Consider the following 16,884-nt stretch of genomic DNA (forward strand, 5'->3'; position numbering starts at 1 on the left):
TATGCTTCTATAAAAAAGGGAGTTCCACGCCTTTGCTTCTCCAAGCAACAATAGCAGCAGGGTCTGATAAAGAAAATTATATGAAAGAACAGTTATCTCTATTGGGGGGACAGAGAGGCTGAACTCCTGGAACATGCTGTGCCATCAGGTTCATCTTGTTAGACTGAGCATAGTGCAAAGTTATTTTACTTCAAGAGTGGATTCCCGGAGGCCATGACGATATGGAGTACAGGACAAGTACTGCTGCAATGCAGGCACAGTACATACCATTCGCAGCTCTTTACAACACACAGCTCATGGAATTTATATAAGCCCGAGGGAAGAAGTCATTTAAAATGTATTTTAGGTTTGGCAAGTACTCAACAGAGTGGTGTGTTAACTTTTGAAGTGGTGCTTTTTTTCCTTTTTAAGGTAACTATAACTCGCGGCTTTGCCATGCACAGCTAATTACTCCACATAGTATATCATTGATTAATCTTGTATGGCATCTTTGATATTATCACAGCAACATTTGCAATAAAATTATTGATGGGAAAACTGTGCATGGCAAAGACGTGAGTTATAGTTACCTTAGGGCGGGAGTTACAGTTACTTAAAAGAACTCTAACTGCTAGATTTCTATGGGTTTGTATGAGTGAATTCAGAACCTAACTACAACGTCCCTGTAATCTTGTTTTTTTCAGTGGGAAAAAAAACCACACACACGTTTAGCCTATCTCTAGTACCTTCCCTTAGCCTTATGGAGAAGACCTGCCTTGCTGCTCAAGCGAGGAAAATTATGTGGGTGCAGGGAAAAAACTGTGACTGTGTATTCAGAGATGCCAAAAGGGGCCAATATCCACAGAGCAAAGTAAGAGAGTGAAATACAGACAAGACAGTTGATTTGCCACCATAAACTGTGCAAAGAGGATTACTAGACACTGGATTTCCTTAAACGTGTAAATGTCACTCTCGTGTGCAATACAACTCGTGTTTGATGGTACACCTAGAAAAACCAAATGTCCGTTGTCATGAAAAAGGAAAAAAAGCAACTACTTATTGATAAAAAAAAATGTTTTTCATACTTTCAAATACTTTTTTAATAAAGCAACTAACTGACAGCTGTACCTAGAACAAGCACAGAAACCGTCTTGGATTTAATGCACATTGCAGGAAAGGGAGTATACTGGCTAAACAAAAAGGTGATTTTGGCTTTGAATTACTGAAAACCGAAGGCAGTTTAGCTACACAAGGGTGACTTAAAAAAAATTGAACAAAAAGAAAAAATAGTCTCCATTCGCTCTGGAACAAAATTCCACTTATTTTGTGGTGACAAAAAATTATTTGCCACAGTCCAAGACAACAAAAGACTGAAGCTGGCTGACCTATGCTGTATTCTGGGGCAGGGGTTAAACTATGAATAACAGGTGAACAGACCAACTGATGAAGAATGCTGACCCAATGTCCATCTATGCATGAATATATCTATTTTTGCTACTTGCCTTTTTCCCCCCACTGTACAAGGCTGTGGAGGCAACTGATGCGGTCAAGTAGGGTATACCGAAGACATTGCAAATAATTCTGGCAAACATCGATCTGTTCTCTTTGACTATGTATTGAGTCAGATAGGGAATACTCAGATCACAGCTGATCCAATAGTCTATTGGGAGAATCTCTATTTTTCTGCGCCTCTCTCACATCAAGAGCTCTTCGAGTTCTCGAACGATATACACACACACACTCTGCCCATAGCCTAGCTCACAAAATAAGACATGAATGAATAATTATTGTTAAAGATAGGCCACTTTTACCCCTACTGTGATAGTTCTAAAGGCCAAGTGCTCACCACAATTTTAAAGGCAAAACATACATCCCAACTGAACATGAACCAGAGAAAAAAGATTTTAAAAAAACAATGTGGATATACACCCCCTTTTGAGGGCCGGCCTTTGAGACAGCTTTACTTGAATTGCCAGACTCCTGTTTTCCAAAACTTCACAATGAGTGTGATTATATATATATATATATATATATATATACATACATACGTATACACACACAAAAAAAAAAAAACTAATGGGGGGGGGTAGAGATGCTAGGTCACTGGTTTCAAGGAGAGTAGGAAGTGAAAAGAAATAGCAACTTTGTATCAGCAAATACCCGGTTTTCTTATTTAATCAAAAAATGGTGCGCAGGTCGCTTTTTGTAGTCTACTGGCAGGATAACCCTGGGTTCTGAAGACGAGTGAACGCTGCCGGTTGGATGTCTCCATCATGAGGCGGGGTCAGCATCCTACCCTGATCCGAGATGCACTCAACGCGCAGGATGTAGCGCCAGGGATATTAAGAAGGCTCTTTGTCTGTAGCCGGGTGGACGCCGATAGGAACTGCGTTCACCGCTACTTTACAAACACCAGTGATGGGAAAGGCTGGGGGGGAAGGAATCGACGCTTCCCTGTTTGAATGCCCCAGAATAAATAAATAAAAAAATGTTACACAGTTCGTTTATGCCGATGATCACTGACAAAGTCTTTGACACCAGTAGTAAGTACGTAGCCTTCTGCGGGATGGAATGTATTTACATATTTACCTACAGAGAACGTATTTATGAGTGGTTATCGATAGATTTTACAGACTGCTTCGAAATAAGTGAAGTTGTTGATGTTTCTGTTAATGACAAGGGAGTGCGCTGCGATTAAATAAGTATTGGGACAAAACTCCACCGCAACCCTCACTCGGGGCGCCCACACAGAAGCCTGGAATGGGAGACATGCTATGGTGCTTGTACGACTTTATTTAGAAGCCAGACTACAAAAACTGAAAAGCCATCAGGTGTTCCTCTCAAGCAGACAGGACAGTCATCAACATGGGTGGACGTATGTGTCAACTAGTAAATTTCACGTATCGTAAAAATTTGCGAATATCGCAGAAAAGGCCCGAGAACCGCGTGGACCTTTAAGAAACCCAGGACGCTAGACTAGAGGGATAGCTGCCTTCTCGCTGTCGCATGTGCAGCATCGACTAGCCTCATGTCTCTCCACCCCCCTCTAGCCCAGCCTTCCACATCAGCAAATCTTCCCCTTTAGGCCCTCAGTTTTTCATTTAGGTTTCGCAAAGCTTTTTTTGTTTAGTTTTTTTGTAAATAAAAAGTAAGTGAACCTCATTACTTCAATAACCTCCAGTCCTTAACTGAGGTTTTGCTCCAGAAATGGTTAACTTTTGGTCAGTTTGTTAAAGGAGATGTTTCATCTGACTCTTTGCAATTATTATCCGGACCGCGCACTTCACTAAAGGCACATTGTCATGCAGGTGTGTCAAGAACAAGGAAGAATAAGATAGTCATCTTTGGCAAGACGACCCTAAAATCAACTACAGACTCCTGCTAGGGCACCGGATACCACATGCCTCGAAGTCTTCCTTCCAGCCGCATCTAGCATCCATTTTGAAGTACTTCAACTGCAGCCCAACGTCGTCGCCTGGCAAAATCCAAGCTCCAACCTGCACATGCCAGCCACCACCCCACAGCCAATGCCCCAGCGCGAACCTCGGCAGAGGACTCAAGTACATACTGTTATTTATATGCCACGAGCCCAGCTAGAGAGCAACAGGGCCCTGGACACACAGGGCCATATGTACGAACACATTTTCCTATTGACACAGAATGGGAAAAACCCTTAGCTACACATCTGGCCCTAAGTGTGGTGTCGGGTCACGACCAAGAGTGTGACATTAACTGGCAATTACTTTATACATATTTACATTTCATTCTGTTTTTTATGGGCGAGTGCAAAGCGCTCCATCCCATTCTGTAATCTCTCTTTGGGCTTCCAACCATGCCCATGTCACGTCAGTCACTTACATTGGTTTGTGAGCTTGCCTTTTAAAATCCGCTTGCTTTCATTGGTGAAAGGCATGCATACGTCATGCCTTTTCCAGTGTTTAGGCCGCCTACACAGCACCGGTAAACTACTAAAACATACGCGGCTCGATGTTTTCAGCATGGTGTCCAGACTACTTTATCTGTTTATTTTCCACGCTGCACAACTGCACTGCATTTTACATAGTGCGATCGCACTGCGTTTTTTCTTCTTCTTTACAACGCTAATAGCTCTAACTCGAGCAAATGCGAGACCCGTTGCCCTGAAAATGCTTGTTAATGGAGATCAAGTGATTTGCCTAGAACCACAATTTGACAGATTAAACTTATTTTTATTGCCTACTGCGAGGTCGCGAGACAAAGAGTGAGCGATAGATAGATAGCTATGGGGTGGGATAAGTCTCTCCATGACCCTTCCCTTGCAACTGCTCCTTGTTGGTCTGGCTAACAAGAGCTTTTATGCCAACCTTACTGGTAATTAGGGTAGCGCCATGAACTAAATGATTATAGCAAATAACTACATGGCGACTACGTATCATGCTATCAGGAACAATCATCTTTCCACGCATGAATACACCGTGTTATCACAAGAAAATACTATAAAGCGTGTACCGCAGGCTGAGGTATTGCAATACTGGCACAGACTGCATCGTTCACTTTTTATATAGTAGTGAGTACGAAGCATGCCGCCTGCAGGATTACATACACAACAAATAAGGCTTAAGGCTGAGAATATACTGTTTTGCCCACTCTATTGGAGCTCAGGCTCTGGGGCCATCAGCCTGCTTCTACCCAGCTCTAAATGAAAGGTCAGGATCACTAGGCTATATTCAGACAACAGCTTACAGCAGGCATGCAACAGGAAAAGAATATCATGCCTGAAGCAAGCAAAAGTACCCACCTACTACATGTGAAATCTTAAACCAAACAAATAACACCAAGTTCTAACTAAAAGCAAGACCTATTGTCTTTGTCCAATGAATGTCTGCAAGGAGAGTAGCATCCAACATGCAAGTAAGTCATCGAAGGGGAAGAGACCCGAGTAGCCTAGAACGGCCTTACCATTGGGTTAGTGTGAAGTTAGGAGAGCGTGATTTGACATTTATCCCCTCCCACCGTTAACCATAGCTTAATTTCATGGAAGCACTATTTTGATGTGGACCTTGCCCCTTTATTGCCACACATCACAGACTGTTTAGATGGAGGCTCACCCCCTCCTTGTCACTTATAGTAGTTTAGAGGGCAGGACACACAGGATACTAGACCCATTATCCCTTCACCCCTACATCAGCTCAGATTCTCCTGCTTGCTCCCTCTAGGAACTTGGCTGAATGTGTGGGTTGAGCTCCAAAGGAGCATCTTGGCTACGAGTGGCCTCTTACCATACAGTCAGATCTCTCCATACAAGTCTGTTCTGCTTTTGGCTGCCTCAGAATGCCTACAATGTAGACAAGCAGTCAAGAGTTGATAGCTTCTTGCTTCTCCACTTACAATCTCACCGCAAGCTAATCAAAGAGGCTGGACAGAATGGTTTACTTTTCCCTGTTCAACTGAACCTTTAGGACATCGGGTACTTGCTCTCCTACACTTTACCCCTCTGCACCATTACAAATGGCAACATCACAGCCATATTCCAATAGAGGTCAATAAAAAGATATAGAATCCACCTGTCCGTGCAGGCTGCGTGGGTCAAAACTAGCATGTTACACCTGCACTTAACTCACACCATAAGTTCACATGTGCAACTTGATGGCTCCGAGTTATTACTGAGCCCCCTACAAAAATACAAAACATACTAACGGTTACTTACACAGAGTCCACTGATAGAAAAGGCAACAAGCGTAACTCATTAAAAGCTCTGCAGACACTCTAGCTCCGTGGTACTCATAATGCCGCCAGTAGCCCGGGAGATCTTCTGCGCCAGCCCGTGGACCTTTTTCCCTAAACGTGGACTCTGAGTCTACCACTACGTCCAGTTGGTAAAACACAAAAGAGGGCTGCTGGAGCATGCGCGATAGCAGCTTTGCTGCGCATGCCTCCCATTCCACAGGCCCTCTTCTGTGTTTCCTGCTCTGGAGCCAGAGCCGGAGTGACGTCACACCCTTGCAGTAGCGGGAGGCAAAGAACCTTTAAAAGTCAGCTGACTTTTAAACAGTCTTTTGGAAGCTTCCCGCTACCTTCACCGCCTACATCAATGTCTCTTCACTCTCCCTGATTTAAAGGTAAGCTCCCACGATCTGCTCCCCTATGGGTGGTCGGGGGCTTAGAGGTGGTTGGGGGAGGGGTGTATCATAATCAGTGCTTAATCTGTAAATAAAAATGTGCTGGTGCCAAAATCCCGCCTCAAACACACGGCTGCTGGAACTAAATGTGCGAACACTGAATACTGAGGCAGCCTAATCTTGAAGCCATCTCAAGCCTCTTTAATCCATACAAAGCCGCTCCCTGCCCCCTTCAGCTCACTCTTGCAGCTTTCTGCGTTCTCCCTTTGTGACTCTCACTTTTCTCTTCCTGCTCTTTCCGATATGTGTCTTTTGCTCGCAAATAAATGTTTGAGGCAGAAAAATAAGCGCCAGCCCTCAAAAATATGTGCTGGTGCTCCGCACCGGAAACAAGCACAAATTAAGCACTGATCATAATTCTAGTCTGCCTAATTTTTATTTATGTGCATTCTTAGAAACTGAAGCCTAACAGTAGTAATGGTGGTTGAAGTGCACAACAACTGCAGAGGTTCTACTGGGTTAAGCTGCCAGTTTCATGCATCAGGTTATGTGGCAATAAGCGTGACATCTGTGTGTGTAATTATGTTTGAGTAGGCATGACCCTGATGTGCTTATGTGTGCCTTCGTGTATGTGGAGTGGGAAGAGGTATGTCTACCTCTGTGCTTCTGTGGGATTCTCGAGCACTGGATCTTTCCTACAATATTTATGTATAGTATTTTCCACCTGAAGTCCTATGAAAGTAGTAGCTCTCGAAGCATCTTTTTTGGGGGTAGGCACCAGAAGAATTCTGGGACACTGTGCCTTCTGACAAATTTTGTGTTCTTTTTATAGTGGCCCAGAAAGTAATTTGTATGTTTGGGTCAACAGATGTTTGTGAAAGTTCATTTTTCACAATGGGACTGTTGAAGAGTAAACTCAGAAATAAGCTAACAGACATATCTGGAACAACTCTTAAGGCTTGCCGTCTCAGACACAGTACCAGATTACAGGGCACTAATAGGAGACATGTAGTGTACAGTAAGTTCTTAGTATAGCTTTCTTTGACGTACGTATTTTTCGGTCTCAGTTAAACCTGTGCTGAATATCGCTTAGCGAGGATTACCATGCAATGCCTCTTAAGAATGCTATTGTATAATAAAAATGTTTTGTCAAAATATCTAGCTTTCTACCTACATCTGGCTTCGAAACACAGCATTATCTAGCGATTTCTTTTATTTCATTTTTTTTTCTTCACACCAATAGCCCCGTCCATTGGCCTCACCCACCCACCCCCCAGAGGCCCATCTGGTGAGACCCTCGGCCGCATACCAGACTGTAATTTTGCCCCCCAGCAAAAAGTTTTGAGTACCCATGCTCTAGCTAAACACGACCACAGAAACAAACCAGGCGCTATCTAGGGAAACAAACAGTTAAATGTGAATTTAAGTATGCGACTTACACCAAATTATTCCAGCACAAGACACTTAATGAGGAGAACCACAAAAGACGTCAAAGTTCCACAAACTAAAAACATGGATGAAAGAAAAAGAAGCCACTCTTAAGATGCAGAGGGAAAGGTAGAATGAGGCTTGGGTAACCAGTTCAGACAAGGCATTGCAGGAGGTCAACAAATTAAAATAACGCTCAGTGATCTGGAACTATAAAGTAGACATTTCACTTATAATGAAATTGGTGTCGTTGGAGTGGAACAGCATGTAGATATCATTAAATGTTTAAAAATGATACCTCAATTTCAAGTCTTTCATGGATTAAAACAATTCCATTAAAAGCACAGATTTTAGAGCGAAGTCTCAAGCTAGCCCTATGACAGCCAATGTACACAATGAATGGACTCAGAGAATCAGTGTATGGCCTCTTCAACTGCAAGTGGTCCCGCATTTGCATATCACACACACAGGACTACCCTCTTAGTGCAGTCCTAATTCATAAATTGCCGCTGCCAAGACATCACCTCTTTAGATCTTTTACCTCACCACTGCGGAGCTCAATACCTCCTAAATGCCAGGTCAGCTTTCCTTAATACAGCATTGGCAAAGTAATGACTGGTGACAAAACGGTTGGCGAGATAAATGTTGTCAACAACATAAAGGAGAAAAGTCGTGAAAATCCCACACATCAAGGACAAGTAACTGAAATGAGATACCTTTTGCTGAAAGATACATTGTTATCAATTCCTCTGACAAGCAAGATAACCGTAGTAATATCAGACAGAGGAAAATATAAAATGTCATGAGTGATACGTAACAGAGCCGGCTTTTGCGCCCGCCCGGTGCAAGAATCTTTTTTGGCACATCCTTCAAGGACCCCTTCACTACTGCCCTCCCCCGGTGCCCCTCATCCCTGCCTAGCCCCTCTCGCACATGCCTTTAATTTGTTGTATAGCGCTGTAGTGTGTTGGAACACTTTATATCTCATACATTTTATATGTAGTCAAATATATGTAAATCAGTCTTTAGAAAATGTTACATAAGACAATGAGAGTTACAAGGTGTTGGAATCATGTGTCATCCATACCGTTAAAAAAAGGTCTATTCCACACACACACTGATGTTTCATACAAAGCTCACTGGTTTGCTAATAAAATATATATTTATGGCTGGACAAGTTCAACTTGTGAAAATATGTGTACATAAAAAGAATTATAATGCAATTGTCAGATTAAAGTCACAAATGCTTGCCAGAGACAGTATGTTGAAAAACACTGAAGCCACTACTGGATTTAGGACAGCTTACATCCCACCGCCCTCCACTTCATAAATTAAGCTAAACAAATTGGAGCACTTTTCCCCAAAAGAAACTGAGACCTGAAAGGGCTCTGAATTTTCAAAAGAGAATTTAGTCTGACTGACGTGGTGGCTGCGAGTCATCCTATGGCCTCAAACAATGCGATATGGCTGGATTTCACACAACAATAATTCACACCTTCCGGAAGTGAAGCATGTGCAAATATGGCAATTAAAAACACCCACCACCCCTAGCAGTACCAAATACACAGTACGCTCCAAAGTTCAATTTTAACGATATGTTCCTACATATCGCATACGGTTTTAGGCAGTGCAAAAAAGGCCTTCAAAACACTTTATTAAAAGCTTTATTAATTGTAAAAATTGCATCTCCATATGACAGACGCTGCTGTGGGCTGTATTTCCTTACTTTTAAAAAGCGCATACAAGAAGATGTCAATGCCTAATAGGATCGCCGAGCATTTTACAGCAAAATAATTTAAGACAGTATACTAGGCGTCCAACAAGTATCTAGTGAGCTACAGGTGCCACTAAGTAGCACCCCCATCCCCATGTGAAGCCCTGCTAACCAAATTTATAAGCATTTGCTTCCCTGAACTATGTGAACCGACATTTTATAAAAGTGTATTTAGGAAGAATGCTTGCGGTTTGAGATCTCTTTAGCTGTTGTTTGAAGTAACATGTTTGAATTTCAAAAATATATTAAAAGTTGTGGCTGAGGGGAATTTCAGCTTATATTACCTTGAGAGCAGGGTCACAGCACGTACGCTTGGAATGTCATAAGACTTGTAGAGACGTCCAAAGCTGATCACGCTTTATTTGACATTAAAGCTACCAACCCTGCCTGGTGCACTAAGGCAGTGTTCCCCAACCCCCGGGCCGCGGACCGGTGCCGGTCCGTGGATCAATCAGCACCGGGCCGCCCGAGGAACTTCAACTTCATTTCACTGTGGCGGGCGGCCGAGGCGCAGAGCATTGCGCCCTCCCAAGCGGGCCACGGAAAAATTATCCAACATTTACCGGTCCGCGGCGATAAAAAGGTTGGACAACACTGCACTAAGGTGATCACTGCTGGTAATGTTGCTTAAGGTGGTCACCAGTGTAAACTTATTCAGTGTAGACACTTATCTTGTATGTAGCTCTGGCTGATTTTCATTGAACATAAGCAGGTCTCATAACAGAAAGGGTTGGAGACCCACGAGTACATTAACTTTCTTTCAGTAATCATTCATGTTTCATTCCACAACTATCGGGAAGGGTAAACTAGGGCATAAGATGGGCGCAGTATCTTTGCAAATCTTAGAATTAAATGACCACATGGACTGCATGTAGAGCATGGCTTTTATTTTTTGTTTTAAAAGATGCACATTTATTGAATAATATAGCACTTATGATGTGTTTAGATTAGCATAAACCTCATTATTTGCAAAGCAGTTCACAACCCACATTTCACATCACTGTGAATCAGACCATATACCTTTAGAAGCTAGCACCACACTACAGACCAACCTATGTTCAATTGTTCAGCGCCTGCTCATCTGATCAACCGACGAACATTTAAGATGATGAAACATGGAGGAAGATCACCGGGAGTACATTGATTTAGGGACTCTTGAATGCCCTCAGCTCAAACCTGAGATTCCAACCCAGCTACAAGCTATTAATTAAAGCAAGTATTCAAACATGCAACTGAGTTCAACGAAGAACAGGGTTGAGGCGCAAAGAATGGACCTCACGTGAACTAATCTGCCTTCAGTATGGGCAAGACTTGAGTCCTAGAAACCAAGAGAGATTACCAAGTGGCTACAACTACCAGAGAAAAGCATGGTAGCAGTTAAAGAGTGAAAGGGGACGACGGCACTAACAGACACGATCATGGTAAAGAATACTCAGCACAACAGAAAAAAGAAGAGTTATAAAGGTGCTGAAGAAAGTGAGAAGTGGCAGTGGAAGTGCTACTGAAGTGACAGAGAGGCAATGAGGGTTAAGAGGCATACAAACAGGGGCAGATAGCGGTAGGGATAGCATGGGTTAAGTGAGAACAAGTACTAAACCGTAAGGAAGGGACCATGGAGGAGCAGAGGACGACAAAGAAGAGTATCAATAGGGACAAAGATGTGGACGGGCCATTAAAAGGCAGAGTGGATGAAGGGATATAGTGAGAAAAAGGGAGGGGGTGGGGAGCAGAGTTAATGAGAAGGGTAAAGGAAAAGAAGTGGAAAAGGGGGCCATCAAAGAAGGGGGGGAGAGAGAAGAGACGTGGGGGTGGATAAGGCACAACTGGGCCAAAAAGGGGGAAAGAGAAGCACAAAGAGGAGTTGGGTGATGGCTATACCAAGTATATGTATTAAGTCTTATTTTACTTCCTTAACTACATGAACTTCATACCAACATGTACATGTGTAGCCTATGCCATTAGTCCTGAAGCTTTGAAAGCTTGAGTCGAGGGCACATTCTTCTGTGGATGTTTTAACTCTTTTTCAAGAGCAAGAGGATAGAAGCTAGGCATGCCGACTTTCATTACCCATATTTATAAACAACTACGTTCAAGCCGAGTTCCCAAATATGGCAAAATCTCATTTATCTACTAAACACCTTAGAGGTCTGCCTTTAAAAAGGTACAATGGCTGTAAGCTTATGAAATACACAAAAACATTATAGGTGCAAAACTCACCAGTTTTTTCCTTGATTTCGCAGAGCACGCTGAAGAGGGCGGGTTTCATCCGGTGGCAGTTCAAAGCATGCTTCCTGCAGAAAGGAGGGAGATACAGCTAAGGAAATGTCTAAACCACAAGCAAGAACAAAATGATACAGTGAAGGAATAAGAAGGAGCAGACACATAGTTCAACAGGAAGAGCAATAGAAAACTCTTCCAAAACCTCACAATGGAGGCTACAGCTATTGAGGAAGGAAAACAGGGCACGGAAAAATATGTAGTGTCACAAAGAGAGAAGGAAATGGAATTCAGAAACCCAAGGGGGATCTAGAGATCTAAAAACAAATCAGATGTAGAGTGAGAAAGTAAGGCAATGCAACTTAGAACAAGAAAGAGGAGGGAAGCAAAGAGGAATGCTGAGGCGGGCGTAAAGGGGAAACAGAAAGATGTAAAAGGTGGTAGTAGAGATAAGGGGCAGCACAGAAAATAAACATTTTCAATGCAATGGGTCTCGCATTTCCTCGATTTGAGCTAAGCTATTAATGTTGTAAAGAAAAAAGGCATTGCGATCGCACTATGTAAAATGCAGCGTGATCACTCTTAGTGGAAAATAAACAGATAAAGTAGTCTGGACCGAAGGCTGAAAACAACGAGCCTCGTATGTTTTTTGTAGTTTATCAGTGCTGTGTAGGTGGGCTAAACACCGGAAAAGGCGTATGCATGCCTTTCACAAATGAAAGCAAGCAGATTTTAAAAGGCAAGCCCACGAACCAATGTAAGTGACTGATGTGACATGGGCGTGGTTTGAAGCCCAGAGAGTTTACAGAATGGACGGAGCGCTATGCGCTCGCCCACAAAAAGTACAATGAAACAGGCAAGCAGAAAGAGAGACCGAAAGATGTGATATGGAGTCAGTGAGAGAAGCACATGGAGCCCAAATAGAAAAACTAAGGAATAGCAGAGACATAGCATAAAGTAAAGTGCAAACCAAGGCAGAAGAGATGGCATGAAGTAAAGTGGGGACCAAGACAGCATATGGTGAGAACGAGAGAGAAAGCGAGAAGTGGCAGTGGATAGCGTAAGGTGGGAACACAGACACAGTAAAGGTAGTTAGAAGTAAAGGGTAGTCAACACAGCATAAAGTAAAGTGGGAGTCAGAGGGGTAGTCGGAAGGAAAGTGGAAGCCAAGCCAGCATAGACAAAGAAAGTGAAGAAACAGCCAGAGAGAAAAAAAAAATTTTGAGTGAGCCAAAGAGAGGAAAAAACGGTAAGGTGTGAAACACACACAGTGAAAAAAAAGGAAAGCATTAGCCAGAGAGCTAGAAGAAAAAAGGTAAAGAGTGAGCCAGAGAGTGAATAAGTAAAGTATCAGCCAGGAGGAAAGACATAAAAATAATTATTCACAAGAGAGTAATGTGAAACAAAAGGAGAAAAATATGAGTCGGGGAGCAAATGCTAAGAGTCAGTAAAAGAGAAACACAAAAGTAAAGCACAAGCAAAACAGCCACAAAACCAAAGAATTAGCACCAGAAAGATACAAGTACAGTATGAGCAAGAAAGAGAAAAGTAAAACCCAGGCCAGAGAGACAAAAGTGACCCAGAGAGACAAAAACAATGAGCGCGAAAGACAAAATTAAAGCGCAAGCAAGGGAGATACAAAAGTGACCCAGAGAGAGAGATAAAAGTAAAGCGTGATCCAGGGAAAGACACTAAAGTAAAGCTAGAGTCAGCAAGACAAAAATAAGGAGCGAGTTAGAGGAGACAGAAAGAAGTAACGTGTGAGTCAGAGAGAAAGAAAAAAAAAAGTAAAGCAGGAGCCAGAGAGAAAAAAGTGAAGAATGAGAGAGAGAAAGTGAAGAGTGAGCCAAAGACGTAAGGAACGAGCCAGAGAGAGTAAAAAAGTAAATCATGAGTTTGAGGGCGGAAAAAAAAAAGTGTGAGAAATAAAAAAGTAAAGCACGAGCCGTAGAGAAGAGAGAGAGAGAGTAAAAGTAGTAAATAATGAGTTTAAGAGAGGAAAAAAAGTTGAGGGTGAGCCAAGGAGACAAAGGGAAAAAAGTAGTGTGAAAGCCATACAAAGAAAAAAGTAAAGCATGAGCCAAAGAGTGAGGAAAAAGTTAAGCGTGAGCCAGAAAGAGAAAAATTTGAAGCCAGAAGGAGAGAGGGGGTAAAGTAAAAAAGTAATATGAACTAAAGAGAGCAAAAAGAAAAGACCGAGCCAGGGGAGCAAAAGTAAAGTGTCAGAGAAACACAAAAGTATAGCAAGACTATCACAAAAGCAACGCATGAGCAAGAAAGAGAGAAGTAAAACGCAGGCCGAAAGACGAAAGCATAGGGTGAGCACCAGAGAGACAAAAACAAAGTGCGAAAAAGAGACAAAAGTAAAGTATGAGCGAGGGAGACACAAGTAAAGCGTGAGCCAGAAAGAAAACAGTGCATGAGGCAGCGAGGAAGAGCATTAGCCACACAGAGGAAAAAAGCATCAGTCAGGCAGATAAATAATGATCTGAGTCAGACAGAGAAGTAAGTATGGTATCAGCCAGAAAGAGAGAGGGAGACAGGAAATACGCAATGAGCCAGAGAGAGAAAAAGTGAGCGATATACAGAAAATAATTAAAAGGAAACGGAAGCAAAGCAAGCAAAACAGGAGTGAAGCAGGAGCAGAGCCAGTAACAGACATAAGGTGGGAGCAAGTAAGGTAAAGTCAAGGGCCGAGATAAAGAAACAGATAGAGAAACGTAAAAGCAGGGGTCAGAAGGATTTACAGGGGTTATAAGAGAGTGCATTAAAGTTGTAGATGCACGAGTGATAAAGCGGTAGGAGGGCGATAAATCAGGCAGGGCCACAACAGGGAGTGCAGTAAATTAAGTGGGGAGAAGGAACAAAGTAGCGCAGGTAAGGAAATGAACAATGAAGTTGAAGGGGTAAGATCATTAAATACAGCTAGAGAGAGAGAGAGAGAGCGCAATACAGTTGGAGAGAGATGTAATGGGAACTGGCAAGAGATTGCGATATAGCGGGAGCAGTCGAGAGAGCGTACATGATATGGTGGCAGCCGCCAGGAGAGTGCAGTCGAGAGCGAGCAATACATTAGTGGGAGCTGTCGACAAAGAGCAATACAGTGCAGGGCTCGAAAAATCCACTCGCATTGGCGGGTTTTATTTGATGAGGTCGAGCTTATTTTTTAACACTTACGTCCCTTCTAGGAGTTGACTCTGAGCAGGTGTTCTGTTCAGTTGAAAAGTGGAGGGGCAACAAAGATGCTTTTAAATCTTGTTCTTATGTCACATTTGCTCAGCATTCACAGACAGAGGTCAAAAGTAAATTTTTCTTACAATTAATTTTCCTTCTGACTGCAGAGTTCCAAGACTTTGTAAGGTGAACTGTGTGACCTGCTGCTTAGAATGCAAAAGAAAGGGATATAGGGTGGGTTTTTCCTAACACACAACATTTAAATGACTGAGTCAACTGTGGAAACATTTCAAAATATATTTCAGTAGTTGTGAAAGCCCTTTTTTTTTTTTTTTTAACATTTCTGTGTGATAAAAAAATATTTTAATAGGATGAAAACAAATCAGAATACTTTACATGTTGATGTGCAAAGGATATATTTTTTGAAACTCAATTTTCACAGATTGTTAATATGCTATATAGTTTTATGAGTAAAGCTGCAAATTAATGGAAAGGTTTTTGGACATTTCTTGGAAAGTTACTGTGTGTAGATGACAATATGTTACCACATTGTGGTTTAGTGAAATATTTATTCAAATTGAGCGTTTAAGCAAACTGAGAAACATTCCTGCCCTAATATCAATGTTGTTAGTAAACTAAAAAAAAAAAAAAAAAAAAGGCCTAGGTTATGTGGGCTAGACCTCATGGGTGTGTGGGCTAGATTCTTCTGATGCATGCAGCAAACTTTAGTCTACTTAATCAAAGAGTTTTTTTGTACTGCTGAAACGCTGAGCTCACATATCTGAAGGAGTAATCATATGTGAGAATTAAGAAAAAGGTGACTCTAAAGTATTTGCCCAGGATCACACAATTTGAGACCAGTTTACGGCTCAAGTACATTACAGTCAGGTCGAGTAGATTATTTAAGTTACTTGAGCTGCAGGTCCAGTAAAATTTTTATGATTTTTCGAGCCCTGCTGTTGGAGCTGTCAAGAGAGAGGGCACGATACAGTGAGAACCGTCGAGAGAACTATACAGTATAAGCCAGTGAGAGGGACCGATGCAGTGTGAGCCGGCAAGAATGATACAGTAGGAGCCAGCAACGGAGCAGACGATAACGATACAGCAGGAGCCAGAGAGAGAACCCGCAATACAGTGGAAGCCACCAAGAGAGAGGGAGAGTGCACTATACAGTGGGAGACGGCGAGAAAAAAAAGAGAGAAAAAAAAAAAGGACGATACAGTGGGAGCGAGGGAGAGAGAGAGTGCGCACTACAGTGGGAGCCAGACAGAGAGCAAGAGCGGGCGATACAGTGGAAGCCGACGCAAGAGACAGTGATACAGTGGGAGCCGGTGAGAGCAAGTGCAATATGGCAGGAGCCAGAGAGAGAGCACAACACAGTGAGAAAGAGCCCAATACAGCGGGAGCAAGAGCGTGCCCAGTTTAGTGGGAGCCAGAGAGAGAGCGTGCAATACAGTGGGAGCCAGAGAGATAATACAGTAAGAGCGCAATACAGTAAGAGCCACAGAGAGTGAGCGCAATACAGTAAGAGCCAGCCACAGAGAGTGAGCGCAATACAGTAAGAGCCAGCCACAGAGAGTGAGCGCAACACAGTAAGAGCCACAGAGAGTGAGCGCGACACAGTAAGAGCCACACAGAGAGAGCGCAATACAGTAAGAGCCACAGAGAGAGAGCGCAATACAGTAAGAGCCACAGAGAGTGAGCGCGACACAGTAAGAGCCACAGAGAGTGAGCGCGACACAGTAAGAGCCAGCCACAGAGAGTGAGCGCGACACAGTAAGAGCCAGCCACAGAGAGTGAGCGCGACACAGTAAGAGCCAGCCACAGAGAGTGAGCGCAATACAGTAAGAGCCACAGAGAGTGAGCGCGACACAGTAAGAGCCAGCCACAGAGAGTGAGCGCAATACAGTAAGAGCCACAGAGAGTGAGCGCGACACAGTAAGAGCCACAGAGAGTGAGCGCGACACAGTAAGAGCCACAGAGAGTGAGCGCGACACAGTAAGAGCCACAGAGAGTGAGCGCGACACAGTAAGAGCCACAGAGAGTGAGCGCGACACAGTAAGAGCCACAGAGAGTGAGCGCGACACAGTAAGAGGAAGCACTATAACGCGAACGTGCAATATGCCCAAGGAAGAGAGATCCTGCTGTCCCTGGCACTGCAGTGGTTCTAGCTCGGAGCTGTGATGCGGGTACTGTCTGGTTAACGATAGGGTG

At 43.1% G+C, this 16,884-nt stretch overlaps 1 protein-coding gene across 2 annotated transcripts in view; it reads right to left on the reverse strand.

Moving 5' to 3' along the window:
* The window catches only part of PBX2 (PBX homeobox 2), a 172,126-nt gene that overhangs the window by 153,663 nt on the left and 1,579 nt on the right, over positions 1-16,884 (reverse strand). For both annotated transcript variants that reach the window (XM_069237258.1, XM_069237259.1), the window contains exon 2: positions 11,497-11,570. In XM_069237258.1, the coding sequence (XP_069093359.1) occupies positions 11,497-11,570 (74 nt within the window). The remainder of the gene's footprint in view (positions 1-11,496; positions 11,571-16,884) is intronic.

This window comes from Pleurodeles waltl, chromosome 6 (genome assembly GCF_031143425.1).
Source record: "Pleurodeles waltl isolate 20211129_DDA chromosome 6, aPleWal1.hap1.20221129, whole genome shotgun sequence".
Taxonomy (NCBI): Eukaryota; Metazoa; Chordata; class Amphibia; order Caudata; family Salamandridae; genus Pleurodeles; species Pleurodeles waltl.